Genomic DNA, 22,145 nt, shown 5'->3' on the forward strand with positions numbered 1-22,145 from the left:
TGCATGGGATTACGTTAATTTGTAATTATAAATTGGCCGTAGGTGTGAATGGTTTTCTGTCTCATTCTTTGTTAGCCATATGAATGACTGGTGAGGGGTGAGGGGTGTAACCTGCCTCTTGCCTTTATGACAGCTGGGATAGGCTCCATCAGTCCCCCAAAACAACAACAACAAAACCCCAGTATATTTTGGACAGATTAAAAAATGAATTCTAATTTTAAAAAATCCCTGAACAGTTTCATTAATTATCTAAGTTTATTTTACTTGTTGTGAAAGCACCTGCAATGTCTAAGAGATTTACAGCTAATTCAAGCAACATCCACCCTGTAATGCTGATCTCTGTCACACCTGACATGTCACAACTGAGGTGCTCCCTTATGGCTTCACTCTTCAGACGTGTAGGTGATGCACAGGGTCTGACAAATACCACACAAAGATACAGAGTTATCTACACAGTAAAGACACACAACACAGGAAGACGCTCAGTTTCTCTTTCATATCCAAGCTCACTGAACCCCGACATAGATATACACACACAGCCTTTCAAAGGCCATTTAAAATTCCTCTGGGCCTTTTACTCCTGTGAAGAGGCTTGTGCATGCTGTGTTCAACAGCCTGAAAACATCAGTTACCATCACAAGGCCAGCAAAGAATTCTAACCTAACTCCTTAAATCATAACTGGTGAGAAAGCAGCAGGGCAGAGCAAGCCTGCGTGCACACTGTTTGACGGAGACAAACGCTTTAGAGATCTGTGCGGTAATTGATCAATTAGATGCTTATTGGGTGACTAGCTAATTGTTCCATCTCATTTGTACCATGTAATATGTAAATTGTACTTAAATTGGTGCTGCTGGCTGAATACTAATGAAGGCCCTTAGCTTACAATGATATGCTATTTCTTTTGTCAAATTAAAGTAATTTGTAGCTATATTCTGAAAACCCTACATGTCTTGATAATCTAATGCTCATTTGTAACAACTGATTTACGAAAACAGTGCCATGCATACAGTCTTTCTAATGGAATCAATAATGTTTAATACACAGTTCATAAAAGATTGAATAAACCATACTTATAAGTCATTAACCCTTTGAGGTCTAAAACTATCCTAACTAACTAACTAACCTTAGCCTATGAAAATCTCACAGTTGTATTTTTTTATAATCTTTCGTTCTCTAGAGTCTTGGTAATCTGTAATCAGGGAACAAAGAAAATAATCACCAACCTTCACACATTGAAAGCTGTTCATATTGTTTCCATAAAAGTCTGCTTCAACTTTCTCCAAAATGCATGCTTAAGGGATATCATCTATGATGACTTAGACCTCAGAGGGTTAATGTGTGAAATTGAAATATTCTTAATGTGCTTAGATATAGAAAAGAAAAGTACTTGTATGAATGTGTGTGATTGGGTGACTGAGGAAAAAGTGCTCTGATTGCTCAGTTAGAGAAGCAGTATGACTAGCAGTCCGTTTACCATTCTTTTTTCTTTTAAATATCCCTGTGTTACATCATCTCTTCCTTTAATAGCACTCTATGCGCATTTAAGAAGTGAACCAAGGAGTACAGTTGCTGTACTTTAGAGAGCAAAATATTTTGTCTTTCTTGCTTAATATGTGATTTCAGCTGAATCGGCAGTTTGGGTCTTCCTTTATTATATTTTTAGTTTCAGAAAGCAACAGATGTCTTCAGTGAGTGGCATGTCTGGTCTGTGGGAACCAGTCTTTTACCAGCCATACAAAAGTAATCTGTATGGCTAGTAAAAGACTGCTTCCCACAAACATGTATATGTATTTGTATATATCTGTATCTCCATCATATATACACTTATATGATTTCTAGAAAGAATTTCTTAATTTGACTTTAACTTCATGTCAGCAAATCGTAAATGAGCAGGAGTGGAAATAAACCTAAACTAAGCCCCAAACAGGTTTTGGTGGGCGTAAAACCCCTTGGATGTAAGTCATCACTGATGACGAAAACCCTAGCACTGAGCTCTAACCAAAACCCAATGTTTGGAGTCAAGCAAAAGGCAAAAAAAGCTGTTTTTTGATGAAAAATAAATATTTTTGATCCGTATCAGTGAGAATTATTTTCCCCTGATTGCTAAGACTTTGAAGAACTGTTTTTAAACAGAACAACATTATATATTCTGATAGCATAAGATTTGGATTGGACCTCACGCGGTTAATAACATCTGCTGTTGAATCATTTTGCAATAACGAAGTTAAAAATCTCACTTTCAGGGGGAAAAAAGTCTTTCTTTCTTTCTTCTTAAAAATCAAATGATTGTGTTTTGAAATGTGGCAGAACGTAGATCTGGAATCTGTCAAGTGTCAGCTCATGATACTGATGCCTGTGAACTGCAGATGGTAATAAAATGCAGAGGTGTATAGTGTGTCAGTATGCCGATTTTATGCCATTTCAATGTGAGTCACGCAGCCTGGTTCTTAGGAACCGAGAATAGCTAAGGTGACAACAATCTGAGTTCCCAGAACTGTTATAAACAGTGACAGAGCCAAATGACAGTGTCTGTCAGAAACACACTCAGTCTCTGTCACAATTCTTATCTTCATGACACAAATGCAAGGAACAGGCTGCAACACTGACATGGCACAGGGATCTGTACAAGCATTACTTACTTAAAAACAGAAACTGAATAAATTTGGACCATATTTGTTTGTTCCTTTACAAAGAATTAACATTTCTTCTCCCCTATTTTATTTATTCTTGCTTCTACTGATGTTTCACAGGCTTAGGAGACTAAATATATTGTTGTGACTGATGCCATTATTGTCAAAGTTATCTTTAATTATCAGAAAGAAGAGGTTAAACGTGACTAACACGGACGGGAGGATGCATCCTGGCAACACAGTTTTGCTTTCACCAGCTAATGGCTTGTGTTCATTTATAGGTACCACATCAGTGCCGTCCTGATGTGTTATTGAGCCCTTTAAGGACCAGGCTTCTCACATTTCAAAGATTAACTCTTACAATCTCTTAAACAGTAGCCATGGTGAAAGTAGTGCAGAGATAAAAATATGAGGTTTTCATGCCAATGGCGAATAATTGATGATTGCTTGGTTAGGTTAGCACTGAAGCTGTGGGAACAACTGAAACAGGAGCCTGAAGGTGGAACACCTTTAGTGTTGATAATGATGCTCTGTGTTGCAAATGTTTGAGCAATAAGAACAGAACAACAATAACTGACGGTAAAAAAAAAGAAAAAAAGAAAAAAGAAGGTGCGTGGATTACAAATGTGGTTGAATGAGGCTGCTCATGCTCTGAGGATATAAACCATTGTGTGGTTGCAGGGTTGGAAGTAGGCAGAAGTAGTTATAGTGAGGTCTCCAGGAAATAAAGATTTGAATTTATGGAAACGTTGCTTTGTGCGCGCGTGTGTGTGTGCACAGCTCCACGTATTACTGATATTATGGTCAGTACTACACAGTCACATTATGGGGGTAGCTCCATTCTTCTTAAGGAAAAGACATGCTTTAAAGCAAAGACGTAATGGTTAAAACTATAGTTTTTGTTTTCCGAACATTAATGTGTGCCAATGTGTGTCTCCTGAAGTCGTGGATAAACGTGTGTGTGAGAGAGAGAGAGCGAGAGAGAGGGGGCGGGTGGAAGAGGAAGGAGGGATGGTTGATAATGTGAACGGGGCTCACGTGACAAGCTTTTAAATTCCTGTTTCCCTGCAGCGCAATTTGTCAGTCTGAATTGTGTGTGGCTGCTTCGCTCTTGGTACGCATGCCTGCTTATTTTGGACACAGGAGGTACTAGGACTTTCCTGTTGGAAACCTTCAGGCGTCTCCTTGCCCCCTTCATCATGTTGTTATTATAGTTTTCAGTCCGTTTGTGTGTGTATGTGTGTGTGTTTTTCTCTCACCCTGCTGAAGGCTTTGAGTTTTTGAGCAGCAGGAGAAGGAGGACTCCTGGCAGCAGAGAAAGCAGTCAGAGAGAAGAATGCAACACCGGACTGCTGCTCAACTGTCATTTCTGCGATAGGGTGATTAAAAAGCTGGAGGAATACAACTGCGGGATACAATAGCACTGAGCCTCATTGTTACTGGTTTTTTTTTCACCCTTACCGATGCATGGTCACTAGAAAACAAAGGAGAAAAAAACGGAGGATCGCGTTGCAACGTTGCAAGTCGGAGATCAACTGCAGAGACCCCCCCAAAAGTCGTCGACGGACAGGGGCTCAACCCCATAACCCGAGGAATCATGTCATCCACGAGATTCAGAAAGGACAAGGAGATCATAGCGGAATATGAGACCCAAGTGAAAGGTGCGGTGTGAATCTGATGCCTGTGTCCGCTCTGTGCGGATTGTCTGTCCGCCGATTCTGTTCTCTCCACGAGCCAGTTTTAATTGGCTCGAGCCCTGCACCCCTTCCCTCCTTTATTTGTATTTTTTAAAATGGAAAAAAAAAAAAAATCAAAGCAATATCCTTTATATTGCAAACCTTATAGCACAGATTGACCTCTCCCTCAAGATAACAAGCAAACCGTGACAGTCAAGTAAATGACAAGAGCAGCAGACTATAGTCTTCTCTCCCGTGTGCAAAGGCTTCTGTCATTAATTCACCACCAGCCAGTGGGATGTCTGTAAGCTGAATGTTAATTTGTCATCATGTGGTTAGGGTCCAGGTTCTGCACGCTTTGTTGTTGCTGGGTAAAATGATCCCTGTGCAAAGGATGGAGGTTGGACTGCTTTTATTATTGCACCTCATTCTTTCAGATTCTTGAGGGGGAAGCCTGTGTTTGGCTTGTTGTGGTTTGTGGTTGGATGATAGACTAATATTTAGGAATAGTAGGTTATATATTATAAATCCATATTCTGTGTGTTATAGGCTAATCTCATATGATGACATGGTGGCTTAGACTGAATGCACATAAGTACCTGCTCACCCTCCCCATGCTTTGCCTTTGATTCCTTGATGGTGCCTATGGTTTGACTCACTGCTTTCACCTGACAACATGGGTAACACACGCTCTTTGATTGCATGTCAGCCTTTATCTAAAACTCATCCGGCACTCTTTAACTATAACACAAGCCTATTAGCATTTGCAGTGCAGTGTTTCTCTCACTGTGTGACACCTAGGCTCAGATGGACTCTGCTGGTTTTGGAGTGGTTCTGTACCATTTAATCCTGATTTAATAATTTTAAAAAAAAATCAGAGAAAAAAATCAGATAACCAGGGCAAATAGCTGAGGAATGAAGACATCAATTGTGCACACAAGCATAGGGTGCTGGCCATGATTGACTCTGGGGTTCAGTTTCAAGGCCGTAGGCTCACTGCTTGCACTCTCACTCTCTGTGGTTCCACTGGTGCTAAATGTCTGATGATCACCCTTTCAGTCGTGTACCTGTTTGAACCACTGGATGCTAAGTGTGAGAATCTACACTTGTCACATGGTGTTGAAAGTGGATCAGCGGATTCATTTATTTGTTTTGTTACTTTCAACCATTTTCTAACTCTTTTTTACTGTTATTATGTTTTTTATTCTTTTGTCTTGTGGCCTTGGCTGATCATTGAAAAAAACTGTCTGTAAACAACTGAGCACTTATCTGATTCTCTTGCTTTCCTCTTTACCCAAGACATTTTCTGATAATTCAGGCGTCAGTTTAGTACTGTGACAGAATTGCTGCCCTGTCTGCTGCCTCTTTGAATTAGACGGGGCCTTTCAGCTGCGTGAGAAGGAAGGATGTTAATTTATGATGAATGCTGCTTGTTTCTCATTCACAGCTGGTGTGTATCATAGTCTGCAGACAGAGAGGGCTCTGCTCTTGACATACACCGCCTCACAACAATGGTAATGTTATGAGCTGAACCTGGCAGTGAGCGCACGGTAATGAAATTCAGATTGAAAATCGCTCCTGTCTTACTCTGAGTTATTGCTTAATGGCTAATGTGTACATGGCAGAAGGGGCCAGATCATCAGAGTGTCAGTGATGGGTTAATAACACGATGGCGGGGTTGCTTTATTATGTATGAGGGCTTATAGATGGGTGACAAAAAGATCATTTGGCTTCAGAAACAAAGAAGAAACCCCATCAGTAGGTTCATTGTGGATCAGTACTGGGGTTGCTTAAATGTGACCGGTGCAGGGAGCTGGCGTGTCATATCAAAAGTTAATCTGTTAGAGTGCAACAAACTACTTTGCTAAAATCTTAACTCCTGCTATTAATGAATTCTTGACAACCCTTGAGGCCGGCTGCCAAAGCTGAGGCCTCTGAAGGACTTCTGTGAGACGGGGTTCACTTTGTTCAAGCTGTTCAGCTGGTAGATCTTGCATTAGCATGTCAATAGAGACGGTTCATACACTGCATTTACTGAGGAGTTTGGACTTTTGTAACTAACTGCCGTGTGGTTACTGGACTGCAGCTATTCTTCCTCCTGTTTGCCAGTTTTATAGGCAGTTTGTGAAGTGGGCTAAATCACCAGCAGCTGTCTTGACATTTACAACGGCAGCTTTGGGGATAAACCCATGCTTGTCTGTTATTATGTACACATAGAGGCTACTTTTGGCTGCTCCGTTATTCACAATGGGTCGCTGCAGCGGATAGCTCTGCACCTTTGATTTGGCAGCTTCTTTTTTTTTTACGCCCTTCCCAAGGCAACCCCCAAAGGGTTTGTGCCTCCTCCCAAGATGAAACTGGGATCTTTTGCTTGTTAAGCAAACATGTGAACAACTACACTTTTGAGCCACTGTTATTTTATATACATGTATGTTTTAAAAGCTTTGCAGTCATGACAATCATGAGTTAATTAGCTGGCTTACCAGAGAGAAGGTGGTGATGAAATAGCTTTGAAGCCAAAAATTGAAAGTCAACAGCTGAGCACTGTTTTCACCGTGACTCATTTTTATTTAACTAGTCTGGTGTTTACTCTCTCTCTCTCTCTCTCTCGCGCTGTCTCTCTCCCTCTTTCTTTTTGTGTGTGCTTTGACTGAAGTGGTAGCAGGTCCTGTGTCTCCCAAAATCCAGCTCTGTAATAAATCACTAATTGGATGTCATGCAGTGCATTTTACCGTGTTGCCTTTATTTATCAAACTGTGCATTTAAATAATGCTGTCTTCTTGTATTTAACAGCTTAAACTCATGCATGGACAGTCTCTGAATGTCTGCAATGGTGACAGTATTGTTTTTTGTTTGTTTTCTTTGGTCGGCCCGTCCATCCATCAAATAGTTTTGAACACAATGTCTCTGAAATGGTTTAAAGGACTTTCTTCAAATTTGGTTAATATTCTCATGCACTCGAGGATTAACTGATTTGTAGTTTGGTGGTTTGACCTTTTTGGTCTTAACCTGAGAAAGAATTAATTATGAAAAAGATTCACTTGCATGTTGAGTAATATGGGGCTACAACTTTGTATTCTGCCATCTTCAGCTTCACTGAGCAAACATGTATTCACTTACTGCCTTTAATGAGGTTCTTTCAGTGTCTTCTCTTATGTGCCGTGTTAGTCTGGACGGGCATGAATGTAAACTGAAACCTGACTGGTTTGCGGAGGCAAAGAAACGTGATGCTTTAATTCTAGTTTCATTTGATTTCTCAGTCTGGTAGCTTATATCCAAAGCTTCATATTTAACCTTTTAATGGTATGATGGTAGTCACTTCCAAGAAGTAACTAATGCCTTGCTCTTACACAAGCCTCCGATTCATTACTGACAATACATCCACACACTGAACGGGCATTCAGACACGGACACACTCACCAATGCTGAGATGGTGAAGTGTTATTGAGAGGAAGTAGAGTTTGAATGTGATGGAGCTTACCAAAGATTGAAATATTTTTCTGTGTTTTTTGCAGAGCACAAACCTGTGTGCCTCATTTACAAATCAAGCACTGCATTGCACTATACAGCAAGGTAATCACACACCTATATGTGTGTAATTGTGAGGTGTTATGACATATTATTGGCAGTTTAAGGTCAACAATTAGCTTCCAGATTAACACATGTGCTGTTATAAAACACAGTTTTCACCGCTTGTGTGAAAATAAGACTTCAGTATGCCATGTGTTATGAAGCACCTTCTAATGAACCCCGAAGTGTTGCTTTGGTTAAACACTGATGAGAATTATGTGAGACACTAGGTGTGTCTCTGTTTGTTATTGCCCTAGGCCACAGACAGCTCTCTGCTGAGTGAGATACAAATCACTGTTCTGGTTGCAGTAGCTGAATTTGTTGCATTTGTGTATTGTTTTCGTCAGTCTGAAGATCAGAGTGTATTGTCATCATGCTTAGATTTGGTTAGTTACCTCTCAGCACCCTGCTGAGTAGCATGAGTGTGGCAGGGTGGAAACACACATGTAGGGAGATGAAGAAATGGTCTCACTGAGTCACTGGCTGAGGATCCTCCAGCTGCCCACTTGTTTGGCAAACCTGCTGAGCATTTGCAGAGCAAAAAACATCCACTAGATATTAAGGCTGAATAAAATTTGTGTGGGACAGCTTGTTTGTTGTGTGGTCCAATAAATCTTGGACTTCATTCGGGGTTGGTTTGTTTGCATGGAGTAGCAGTGAATAGTCAAACACACAGCTCATTTGCTTTCTTGTTTAGAGTTAGATAAGATGGTTTGTACAACTCTGTGTATGCTGGTGTAGTGTTAAGATCCCCAGACGAACAGGAGATCACAAACCCAGCTTCAGGGAGGTCACAAGCTCCTAGTGTGGGTCACAAGCCTGGCTTAATGGGCTATGTGAGGAAGTCTGCCAAATCAAACACGCAGGTCCATGCTCTGTGATGTGGTGACCCTTTGGGAAATGAGGGAGCACCTGAAAGTACCCTCTTCTCTATTTCTAAGTATAAAGCTAGTTTAGATTAGCACATAAACTGGAAACAACTTGGTTCTGTTCAAAACTAACAAAATATACACACTTGTGTCACTACTCATTAATTAACACATCAGATATTCTTTGGGAGGACAGTTTAGCTAAGAGAAGTTAGCGTGGTGCTAATTTTAGTTTACATTTACTGTACAGATTTCCAAAACACTGCACTACTCCTTAAACTAATCTTGCAACATTCTTTTATGGCAGGCCACCAAGCCAATCTTAGCCATGATTATAGAATCAGCTAATCTCAGTGACGGGCCATGTTAGCTAAATGAGCTATCTCATTAAAGGCGCTCTCTTTAAGCTGCTTTTGCTGTGTACCTGCAAGCTGCTTTGCAACCCACATCCACCTACTACTTCACATGTGCTCGTGGAAGAACAAAGCCGTGCTGCCACATATATAAATGACTGCAGATGGAAACAAAATCATTTGTAAATAGTGCATCTGACTGAAATGTGTTTTATCCTTTCAACATTTTATTGAATAAACCTGAAAAGAAAGCTGAGATTTTCTTTATTTGTTGCATTACTTATGGTAATGACGCTAGTAACATTTAAGTATAATTTTTATCATGGCAAAATGCATGTGAAATGCATGAAGTTAAGCATATGATTATTATGTGTTGTGAGATTCTATTGCACATCGTGGGTGTCAAAACAATATAGAAAGTGAGAATGCAAAACAGTAACTGTTTTACATAATGAAAAAAAAAACACGCTATTGTAGCAGTTACACTCTAACCCCATGCATTGTATTTCAGTTGCTGTGCATTCATACGTTTGTTGGATAGTATATGCACCTCAAACAACACTAAGAATAATGCAAAAGTCTGTTTGTAATGACAGATTGTTGAAGTCAGTAATTGTATATAACCCTGTGAATTTGAATCAGTGCATAATTTTGGTTGTTCACTCTATTTGTGTCCATAAGTAAGAAGTACAATATTCAGCACAAACTGTCCACTTGTGTTGCGTTCAGCTATAGAGCTGCTATAGAGCTTCCTCTTTGTTGACTCGTCTCTCGTCTCTATAAGCTCAGTATGATGAATGCAGCTGCCACTCGTTTAGCTGAGAGTTTGCTCTGTCCGTTTCACAGAAGACATAATCAGCCTTTCATAAAATGCCTAATGTTCTGAGCAAAGATTATCATTCACTGCTGTCCCACAGTTTTTCAGTTCACGATGGTGTTGATGAACCAGACAAAGGTCCATTTAAACATGAAAAAGGGTTAATTTTCTTGTTAATGTGATGCCAGTCAGTGCATGATTTCATTTCTCAATTGATTCAATACGAGTCCAGCAATGCACAACTATTGCTTTTGAGAGATAAAAGCATACTGTAGTTGCAGTTTGTCCTCTATTTTCTGTCATGCCGGTCGCCCCCCTCAGAAAGACACAAACATGTCTTAGAGATCTTTGACGATTGCGTGCAGAATTTCAATGCTCTTATTTTCCTATTTTAAAAATTCCCATTTGTCTAACTCAGGCAGTCAGAAGGGTGTGAATGCTGAGACTGGGTGTGTTTGGGTCACTTTGTAAACTCGCATTGCTGTTCCAGAGGTGAGTTATTGCTGATAGCAGTAGTCTTTACAAGAAAAATTTCAACATGCACTTCCTGCCAAGAGACAGTAACCTTAGAAACAGGCAGAAACAAGTTTGTGTAAAAATAACAAGTTTGAAAAAGTCACTAATGAAGTAATTAGTTTGGTTCTTGCCATTGCAGGTTTGGGACCTGTTAGATAACTTTATTCCATATTGGTGAAGCACATGTCTCACAGCAGACTTGAGATAATTAAACAGTGCACCTATTTCCAGCTAACAGATTGTAGCAGCATAAGTGGCACAGTTTCACATGCTAATAGAAGCACAAAACTGTGGCTGCAACTACTGGTATTATATTTTTCCAGTACTAATTAACCTGGTAACCTAAAGTATAATTAAACTAAACTATCTTTAAATAGTTTGTTTTGTTTGACCACCACTCCCAAACTCAGACATTAAGTTTAGGGCTTGGTTTTATGTGCAGACCCTCACTAATTTCAACCTATTTCTTAGTAGGTCATGAGCACATACTGATCTTTTTTTCATAATAGCCAGCAAGACAATGAAACTCATGTGTTTCAGTTCTCATGAAATGAATATTTTTGAGACCTCTGAGAGGGGACTAGTCCCCCCAGACCACCTTGGAAATTTATTTTTAAAGCAAATATAATATTATTTCTGTGTTTTAATCTGTCATCCATGCCCAGTTGTAGTTTGTTATAGTTTGTACAGTTCCTTAAGCCTTTCTGTAACTTATATTTTTCTTATTTCTTGTCTTCTCCTCATATTTATGTGTTCCTTGTGTATTTATGGGCATTTAGAACCGCAAAGTGAACAAAGTGAACCAGAGTCAAATTCCTTGTATGTGTGTGCAAACTTGGCCAAATACAGATGATTCTGATTCTTATTCTTGTTGCCTATACCTAACCAAACTGCAACAGACAGTGAAAATAATCATTTATAGGGTAAAAAGTCATACATTGCTGCAGATTGCAATTTGAATTATGGCGATTCACCGCCAATAGTACCAGAAAATTTTACAGCTTTGATCAGTGTGTGACAGCTCTTCTTCACATTCATACACATAATGAACACAAGGAAAATCCATGTGCTGAACTCAAATCAAGTGATTAAATTGTGTGATTATTCCAGGAACTGTCTTAAGATGGTTTTGTTATTTGCTGTGTCACTTTAGACAAATAGAGCAAAAAATAAAAATAAAAATGCAGGTATTGCTTGATGTTTTTCTGTGATTGTAGCATGTTTGATGTCTTGACAGTGAAACACCAAAATAACTCAAGAACTTTGACCTGAAACTTGCAAAAAAAAAAAAGGGACTTATTTGGTTGTGGCTCACCAGAGAGTCTAGTTAAAGGCCAAAATAGATGACACATCTCCTCTCAAGTTCTGCCTTTTTTTTTTGTCTTCCACTCTCAGTTTCAGCCAGTAAAGAAATGCAATACACTCATGTGTTTGCCTCAGAAGCCCACACCATCCAACGAAAGCTCGGTAATGTTGGAAGATTCCAATCGGTTAAGTTGCCTATTGTCTCAACTGTATTTAGAAATACTCTTTGAAATTGCCTCATCAACTTCATTTTCAGATTTTCTCCACTTGTCAGTGCACACAGCTCGCACGTGTCTCTTCATTCAATGCTGCCACCTATTCACACCCATCAGATCCCACCTTTCCTCCAATAAGCGTCTCCCCAGGGAATGGAACACGCCCATGTTGCCATGGCAACACCTCTCAGCCTGGTCCTGCAGAGATGGATCATGGATACAGCAGATGATAGACAGCTCGACTCTGAGAGGGCGTGTTCCTCAAGCTTTCAGTTTCCCTGAAGTCTTCAATGATTTCCAGAAGTCTTTAGAGCGTGAACAGGAAGCCAGGGATGGTTTTCTTTGCTCCTTTTATAAAGCAACAGTTATTGTTATCGTGTGTTTTCTTCAGTTTCAGAAGGGTTAAAAAAGACATTCTGCCCATTCAAATACAAAGTTATTATATCTAGTAATTGTTGCATAGAAAACGTTGATTTGCACAGAGGAGCATTTGACTGTAATAATGAAATGTAGTGAAAAAAAAAAAGCACGACACGAGGTAATTTGATAGATTTTTTTCTTTAGAGCTGGATTGATTTTTACTTTACTAGACAAAATATCCGGTGGAAAATACTATAAACCAGCAGATAATCAGGAAGGACGACTGACAAGTGACATCTTGCTGTAGGATACACCATCAGTTCCTCAGCCATTGATTGGACTCAGCTCCTGTTGTCTTATCTTTGTGGACATGTGCTGCAGCTTGTCTGTGCCGGAGACAAATCAGACGAGATAGAGACATACAGAGAAGAACCTGTGCTGACACTGGGAGCATGCCCTTGTGAATCCAAAATTGTGTTAATCATTAGAGGATTAAAACAGAACAGAAAAAAGGGGGATTAGTTCAACGACTGGAACTTGTATTATGAGACTCTGTGTGTGGGACAGATAGAGTGAAATAAGGTCTGTCTAAGGGTTGCATTTGTCTGTTCTTTTCACACAAATTTGTCTCTGCTGTGTAGAGCCCAGATACTGCGGCGCTGAGTTGGGGATTAGAGAAATTTGGCTCAGAGTTGCCTTTGTGTGATGTCTATGTGTGTGTGTCTCATTTTTGTGTGTGTTTTACTGCATGGTGATCTGAACACCCAGGGACATTATTTTCAAAGTGTTTAATAGCTTCTGAGGCTCATTAAAATCTATAATTTAGCCAAATTACATTAGGAGACTCATAGTTCTTGCATCCTCAGACATTTTACCACTGCCTCATGTACTTGCCTGTAATTAACGACAAATAGAACATGTTCACATTCAAACTTTTTATATGTGGGATTACATTTTAGTTGTTATGTTACTCTTTAGGGAAATGACCAGTCTTTCCTGCTTCTCCTCAGTCACTTGGCTGCCCTGTGCAGCCCATCCTTCCCTGCTGCCCTCAGGATGCTCTGCAGAAAATCCCTCTCATTCACTGCACTCCTATTTTATCTCCGCTTCATTGCGTCAAGGCGTCACGTGGCCCTCCCAAACGGCAGACTTGCAGTAAAATGCTCTGCCAATGCATCACCACTGATGTACTGTACTGGTTCTGGGAAGAGATGCAGGTTTTATTGATTGATTCATTTTATGTGGAAAAGGGTGATGTCTTGTTCTCAGCTTAGCATACAGAGGGAATGATGCCTTAAAAGAAATGTCAAAGTCTATTAAATGTGGATCAGCTTTACACTCATGCATATGTTTAGGACATTTTTGTCATTGTTTTGCACTGAGTTGTGTTTTGGCTTTTGGAGACAGACATATTTAAGTTGCATCAGAAACCATGATTTCTGATCAGAGGGACTTTGAGATATGTGGATAAAAATGTAAATCTTTGACAGAGCAGCCAGTTGTTTTGGCTAACTAAGGAACAACACATTGGAACTGATGTGCAGTCAATGTGGATAAACTGGCCACAGTCACAGTGTGACAAGATTTGCCCATTATTGAATCATTGAAAAAAATTCATTATTCCTTTTTGATTACTTTACTTCTGAGTACTACAAATCAGAAACCGGAATCTTTATAGAGCTAAGCCGGTGATTTTAAAACTATCATATTGCTGTCTTTGAATAGATTTTTTGTAATCTGTGTGCAGGGAGTCAACAGGAAGTCAAGTGGGTCAACTAGAGGATGTCTCTAATGCAGATGTTATTAAAAATATACGTAATCTGGGCTTTAAATACATGTCATGCTCAGAACTAAAATAGTCACAAATCGAATTTGTGTAATATAGCCATAGCACAAGCCGGTGGACATAAAAAGCTTGAAAGGTGCAGATCATTTCATACACATTTTATTTGAACCAAACTTTTTACAGACATGCCACAATTCTGTTCATAGACGGTCAGTTTGGGATTCATTTTTTCTGAGAGTTAGAGTTAGAGTTTTCTTAGAGTTGCTAAGAGTGATTACTAGAAAGATGCCCTTACTGTGTTGTTGCATAGCTGCCAGCATAGGATTTTGTCTGTAAGGGGCCAAAATTCAGGGATCTCCAACATCCTACTATTGTTTTTTGAAGATTTCCTGTTCTGTGAAGAGTTGAGTGTTCACTGTGCTTCAGTTCCCTTCCCTAAATGGTGTATAACAAGTTTCAGTGTCGAGAAGGTGCTATTCTGAAGGACCTGAGCTTAAAATCATGAAGTCAGGAACATAAAGTATCCGTTACTTCTATGTGCAAGTAGCAACTTTAGGAAATACAAAACAATTGCTCAAATGACTGCTAGAAGCTGCTACAAAAGGTAACTTAGTCCTGTGTTAAATATCTAATTCCGAAGCAGAATTCAACATTTTTTTTTAATCAACTTTTACGAGGGTGAATTTTTATGTATGTCAAACATCTAAAAATGTGCAAAGATGTGAATTTATGCATGCAGGAATTTTTAATGACAGGTGGATGCTGACACAGCCAGCTATCTGTTAACTTCACTTCAGCTCATTTGAATCATTGAAGTGGCTCTCTCAACTGTTTGTAGTGTTGGTGCCTTTTGGAGCATTTTTATGAAATTATCTGTAATAACCTGACTTGATGTGTAGTTAACTGTACTAAAAATGTTTCAAGGAGTTGGAAATTTGTGTGCTATTTTAGTCATATTATCACTATTCACGGACGTGTGACCGAAACTGTGGATGGCACGGAGCTAAGCTAGCTAGTGCTAGCAAATATGCTACATCTCTAGCTCCTATACATTGTTACTGTGCTACCAAATAACTGTATAATTGGACGCCTAAAATGAATTTGTATTTTGTCACACCATCTATGGTATGAATGGATCTTGGTACATGCTCATATAACAGTCATGGCAATTTGCATATCATATCACATCTCAGTGTTATGCTATGGTTCTGGTTTCAAATGTCATGCAACTTTAGTGTTTATAAGGTTGTAGAAAATGTTGTGTCCAGCTGAACTGAATCAGTGTTATAGGATACATGAATCTGCACATATGAAAACATTCTCATTCCAACATGCTTTAAGTTAATGTATTTAATTTTAGTACAGCTAGAACTGAATATCAAATGTCAGAAAAGTAACTGGTTAGAACTATTGAATGGAGCTTTTGGAATTTGTATTTCCTGTTGCAAAACATCAAAAGGAAGCATTTAAAAGGAATAAGTAGTCCTGATTATAGCTGTTATAGCTGTCTGGTAATGGGAGGCAAGTGGACAAACAGCAGGAGGAATATTTGCATAATGGAGAAAAATAATTTTTTGTCACTTGTTATTGAGATGGGTCAAAAGGTCCAAATTACACTTGTTTTCCCAAGAAAAAAAATAGTTATGCAATCATATATTCTGTCATCAAATCATTAGCTGTCATGAAGCTTACAGTGACTAAATTATCCTTAAGAAACCCACAGCCATTGTTTGTATTATCCAAACATAGTTTGACAATTACATTTAGGTGCTTCAGTCCATCATCAGCATTTCTGTCTGAAGAAGAGCCCCACCTCAGTTTCTAAAAGCAAAAGCAGAAATACTGCTGGAAATAGGGATGGGTATCGAAAACCGGTTCTTGTTGAGAACCGGTTCCCACTGTTTCAATTCCTTGGAATCGTTTGCCATTTTTGCAAACGATTCCCTTATCGATTCCAGTCGCCCCGAATGACGTCACCACGTTGCGGAGCGTCATTTACCTGGCAGGAAACATGGCGGCTCAAACGCTAAAAAGTTTGATTATACTTTACGAGAACGGATGACAACAGGGCAACTTGCAATACTTGCAAAGTAGATATTTCATTTAAGGGAGGAAACACTACGAATATGCAAAAGCATTTGCTCACAAAACACGCGATGACCTTAAATGAATGTCGTGTTTTTAATTCCGCTCCGGACTCGTGAATCTCAACCCAGCAGCAGCGGTAACGTTTGCACGTCCTCTCCCGTTAATACGGCAGGTAAATAATCAACTAACAGTGCATATTATGTTAGCGCGATCTGCCTTATTACAAAACCTGCCATTACTGTGCATTTAGGTGACCATGGTGAGAGAGACAGACAGAGTCTGGCTGGCTCAGATGCTGGCAGTTCTTGCTACAGTCTACCGGTAGCGTCTCCTTTCAGGCCAGGATAGACGAATGTCACCGAGCAGTGACTCAGTTTGTGGTAAAAGGCTTGCACCCATTTGCCACAGCAGATGCCCCCGATTTTCGGTAAGTGAATGTGTTTAATTGTAGGCAGGGACATTACTGGATATTCTTGTGTAATTGCTACAGAAGAATATTTATTTTATTATTTTACATTCACAATTTTTTTTCCTGGGGACCCTGTGACACCCCATTGAAGAGCCGTAGGTTGGATCTGTTAAGATCTCACTGTTGGGTTTGTAAGGCCATGTTACTCCTAAATTTCTATCTTGTTCAAAGAGAAGATATAAAACAAAGATCTAAGCTAATTGACCTTAGTGTTCTCCTTTTTAAAAAAAAAAAAAAATCGATAAGAGAATCGATAAAGAATCGAATCGTTAAACAGAATCGAAAATGGAATCGGAATCGTGAAAATCTTATCAATACCCATCCCTAGCTGGAAATGATTAGGAAAAGAAAGCTTTCCCTATTTACAGTCATATTTTTGCTATAAAAAGAATTATGCTTTGAAAACCAGAGCAGCTAAACTGAATGTGGGGCATCTATATTTAACACTTTTACACCAAAGTGTGTGGGTTATAAGCCTGTTTACATACACGCCAGAAAGGAAAATACATTTGAGGTGGCCGTTACAGCTCAAAATACATTTATGCAATATTATTCTGATGAAACAGTACAAATGTGACTTCTACGTGAATTGTTTGACAACTGTAGAAGTATTTGATTTATTGATAGTTTCGTTGTGGTCCAACTCATGAACCGTGACAAAAGCTAAAATAACCAGGGTGAAGCCAGCCAAACAAATAGCATGGTGGAGGCTGATGGGATGAGCAAAGTCTGAAATAACCAGCTCTTAAATGCGCCACAGAAACAGGCCATGTACTCCCATTTGAACTGATTAACTCCACCTACTGGGAACTTGCAAGACAACACAGAAGGAGAAATGGGGAAGAACACAGAGCAGCTGGGTGTACTGTGAAGTGAGATTAATGGGTTAGTGATCTATGTTGAACTTAAAGTCAGACTTAAACATGTCACAAACGTTTCTCTCCTCTTACCTGGCTAAATCACCATGGTAACTTATGGTACACATACTCTGGTAAGGAGCAGGTTATTGTTCAGAGGTTTGTTTCGCAAGAAGAGCCACAGTTTCTCTAATTCTTTTATTTACAGCATGTTTTATCACAACTGAAACCCAGCTCTAAAGTTACAGCAGTGCAAACTGTGTATCCCATCATCACTGAAATTTGCATAAATGCAGCTGGCAATCCAAAAAACAAAAAAAAATGTGTAAATGTTTTTATTCTTAATTCTAACCTGCTGCTACGTCTGTTCTACACTGCTGGAAGTGGTAGAACACACACCAGGAACATCTGTTCAATCAATAAAATTCATTTCACATTGATCTGCCTTTGGGCTAGTAACCTTTAATCTTTAAGTTTATCCAGTTTAGTTTTTCACAGTTCTAATTAGCAGCTGCCACATTACAAATAAACTATAGGTCTGCGGGATAGATCGCCAGATTAGTGATTTTCTGCAGTATTTATCTCTTGTCTTATTTGCAACAGTGCCGCAGTTTCAATAATGATGATGATAATAATAATGTATACTTTATTGATCCTCGTGGGGAAATTCCTCTCTGCATTTAACCCAGTCACTCAGTAAGGCAGTGAATGGGTTAAATGTTCTTTAAAGATTTTTCTCACTGTTTTATCATCATTGATAACATGTCAGGATTTTGGGGGTCATTTAGTGTGGAAGAGTCACATGATGAGTGAGCACACAGAGCTTGAAGCGGAAAGCCCGGCTTAACAGAGACTTCTGAGAGCCACCATCTGATCCCTGTTATCTCCGACTAGCATTTGAACTCTGTCAAGCCAGCTAACGCGGACACAGTCTGGTTGTGTTGAACTACCTTCACGGTGTACCCCTCAGGTTCAGCCAAGCCAGGAGGGCCATCACAGTTCGAGTGTGTAAATGTTCTTGAAAGCATTAGGGTTTGTGTGCCATACTAGTCACAGAGTATTTCATCTGGGCAATGAATAGTCTTTCAACAATTACATGGTAGAAAGACAAAGGATATCAGATATTACAGAAATGTATCTATCTAGCAAAAATATTAATGCGTTGTCTTCAAAACTGTAAGAAGGCATCTTTAAATTTACTGCACACACATATTCACATAATTTTGCCAACCTCACAGACGGAAGCGAACTAAAGAAGGGTCCTTCTCTTTGAAGAAACCACAGCAAATCAAGCTATACTCAATGTGCTGGAAATACTTAGAGAATAATTCTTCAATTGCTCATGGTTTCTCAGAGGGAAGGGCACACTTCTGGTGTGACCTATTTTTCCAATCTCATCTGTCAAAAGCAAGGCTGCAGCTGGTTGTTCCCTTTCTGTGAAAGAAGTCCTCGATGTCACTCACGCACATTGCTGTCACATTTTCCTCTGGCTTCTTTTTTGTTGCCTTGAATTCTTCTGCACTGTTTCTGTCTTCTGAAAGTAATATATATATATATATATATATATATATATATATATATGATCCAAAAAACATAACTGAATGTTTGGCAAAGCATTCCTGACAGAAGTGAAGTAGTAAAATACTGTATATCCCTGAGCTCTGATTCAGTTCCCACTAAAAACAGAGCTTTAAGCCCTGCTGAGAGAGAGAGAGGGAGGCCCCCTGGATAAAGGGGAGGGCTGGGACAATGGTTAACCACAGAGTGAAGCATGCCGCTTGAGGCTGAAGCCAGGCGGCACGACATCACAGGGAGAGCAAAGGCTCCCTGTGCACAGCGTTACGGTTTCCCCAGCAGTCAGAGCCAACATATATCCACGATGAGGGCTTTGCTGTCCAAATTACACCCTCAGCAGCATGAAAACACAGTCTGTGTCACTGCTGTGGTTTCACCATTCAGCTAGCAGTTTGTCTGCCTGCAGAGTGTCACTGACACGGCTTTGATACTATACGTGTGCGATTCATCCTGCCTTCATTTTAAAGGTTATAACTTGCAGTGACTCATATTGTAAATAAGGGATGTTGCAACATGACATGACTTGCATTAGGAAGTTCTTCTTCTTCTTCTTCTCCTTCTTCTTCTTTTTTTTTTTTTAGCACATTTTCTATGCAGAAAAAATAAAAGATCCTTTTGATTGGTGGAAAATCTTAATTGCCAAAAGTTAGCACAATGTGGCTCTTGGCTTTATTTAGTCATTATAGGTTAGTATGAAGTATTCACAAGAGAAACCTTGAAAGCTTAAAAATCTGTGGCAGCAGTACTGGTAGCTGTCATTTCATCATGTTTTGATACTCGCTTCTTGAATCACACTGAGGGGAAAAATAAAGTTAATTGAGAATATAGACGCATCAACAAAACTGGGATTTCTAGTAAAGGTTTCACATGGGTTTGTGGTGTTTTCTTCCTCTTTTCAAGTGTGATTCATCCTGTTTACTTGAGCTCCTTCCTTAACAGTATAATTTTATTCTACAGAATAGGCATTTTTCTGTTCCTGAGCTGAGGCGTCATTGTTGCTGATGACAGCACTACAAAGGGGAATTGAGTTTTGCTTGTGGCTCCCACCGGCATGAAGGGTCTGTAGTCTGGCCGCTAACATCGTGTTCCTCTTGAGGCGAAATGTTGCTACTTTGTCCAAGAGGGGGAGTGAAGCGTTTCTCATTAAATCAGTTTTATTTAGATGTACATGAGAGGTCATAAACACAGGTCAACTTACTGGCTTCTCTCTCGCAGCTGACTCTCTTTACCGCTGCTCTGCTGCTTTTAATTATTACGAGCAGATTTCTCAATTTTGTTGATTTCATTTAATTTGAAGGTTAGTCAAGGTTTTATTGTGCTTTATTATCTGTGTAGCTGTAACTGGGTTGTGTTATGTTTTTTGGGAATTTTATGTTTGTCACAGAAGCTTTTAACTTTGTTACATTCTTATAGTAAAAATGGAGATGGATAATTTTAAAAGCAGTCATTCAACATATACAGTAAGGAGAAAAAGATTTTACACAGGACTGCAAAGAGTCCTGTCAAAACTTAGTACAATTCATTATTCACTAAAGGTGTAGAACCGATTTAGCATCAACAAATGAATGTACTTTATCAGTCTCTCACATCGTTATGGAGGAATTTTCACCCAGTCTCCTTTAGAGTGTTGCTTCTGTCCATTGAGGTTTGCAATCTTTCTCTCTTCTTGAGGTTGATGTTCTAGAAAATAACCTAGTTTTAGCCAAGCTGTAGCTATCAGACAGGCCTCATGTTTAGATGGAGAATATTTTGGTGTACAGAGGAGTTCGTGGTTGACGTGTTTGTATGGTGCCCAGGTGCCCAGCATGCTAACTTTAACATTTAGCATGCTAACTGAGGTCTGTAGAGTATGAGATATAGCGCTTAGTTTCTTTGAGCACTGCAGTGTCTGACATTAGGGTGAATTTCTTGGCACACCCACTCTGGGGAAGATTGTGTTAACTCACACCTCAATGCTCCAGACCAACAAACTGCCAAAACGTATTATTTATAGAGGTGGTTACTCCTGCTGATAATCAGTTAATCAGCATCGTTTACTTACTCACTTAATTCCTATGGAAGCAGTAATGGTTCACTTAGTTTTTTACAGTACTGCCTAGAGTCATATGAACATCTTATTTTTCACATTACTGTGCCTTAATTTTGTGTGTAAAAAGTCAATTAAACTCCTTTTTGTTTGGTGTTTTCTTGTACAGAGATCCGTAACCAGCTGGTGGAGCAGTTTAAATGCCTGGAACAACAGTCTGAATCACGTATCCAGCTCCTGCAGGATCTGCAGGAGTTCTTCCGTCGCAAAGCAGAGATTGAACTGGAATACTCCCGCAGCTTGGAGAAACTGGCTGAGAGATTCTCCTCGAAGATCCGCAGCTCCAGAGAACACCAACAGTTTAAGTGAGTTGAAGCATTTATAGCTGGTACTGTTTAATGTATATTCTTCTGTGTATTGGAGTCTTTGTGTGTTGTTGATTGGAAGCAGGTGCACTGTCATATTTTCTTTCCTTAATGTTGTCTAAGTTTTTCGCTTCTTGTTAGATTTGAATTTAAATGGAATTTCATGACCTACTTGCTTTATTTCTTTTATCATATGAATGTCAAGTCACTATTTCTTCTCACTAAACACTTCCTTCCTTGATGCTAATCACATTGCAGCATTATATAACAGAATGCTCCCATTTGTTTACGTGCTGTCAGGGAATGTCTCTTATTACAATCTTCGCCTTTATGACAGCTTCAAAGGTCAGATTATTCTAGCTTCACAATGACTGCTCAGTTCATAAGAGATTTCAACTCTTGAATGTTGGACATACTACATGTAGTTCACTCTTGCCACTATAAATGAGAACTTAGCTTTCTAACTTTTTATCAAAAATGTAAATTAAATGTGCATAAATGTGCTGAGTAGCAATAAATTAAAAGCCATTACATTTTTATCCTGATTGTGTGTTGTTGTTACCCCATTGGCTGGGTGGGCAGGCGGACACCAGAGTTTGTGAATGCGATAATATGAGAACAAGGCGATGTAGGAGTTTTACATTGATATCACCATACCATCTATGAG

General features: G+C 39.4%; 1 protein-coding gene across 2 annotated transcripts in view; it reads left to right on the forward strand.

The window, feature by feature from the left end:
• Positions 1 to 3,661: 3,661 nt before the first annotated feature.
• Positions 3,662 to 22,145, forward strand: part of srgap3 (SLIT-ROBO Rho GTPase activating protein 3) — a 57,537-nt gene continuing 39,053 nt past the window's right edge. Inside the window, exons 1-2 of one of the 2 annotated variants that reach the window (XM_085161004.1) lie at positions 3,662 to 4,292; positions 21,283 to 21,478. In XM_085161004.1, the coding sequence (XP_085017130.1) occupies positions 4,229 to 4,292; positions 21,283 to 21,478 (260 nt within the window). In that variant the 5' untranslated portion in view covers positions 3,662 to 4,228. The remainder of the gene's footprint in view (positions 4,293 to 21,282; positions 21,479 to 22,145) is intronic. The other variant, XM_085161005.1, reaches the window with a different exon arrangement.

Source organism: Neolamprologus multifasciatus, chromosome 5, assembly GCF_963576455.1.
Source record: "Neolamprologus multifasciatus chromosome 5, fNeoMul1.2, whole genome shotgun sequence".
In the NCBI taxonomy this organism is placed as follows: domain Eukaryota; kingdom Metazoa; phylum Chordata; class Actinopteri; order Cichliformes; family Cichlidae; genus Neolamprologus; species Neolamprologus multifasciatus.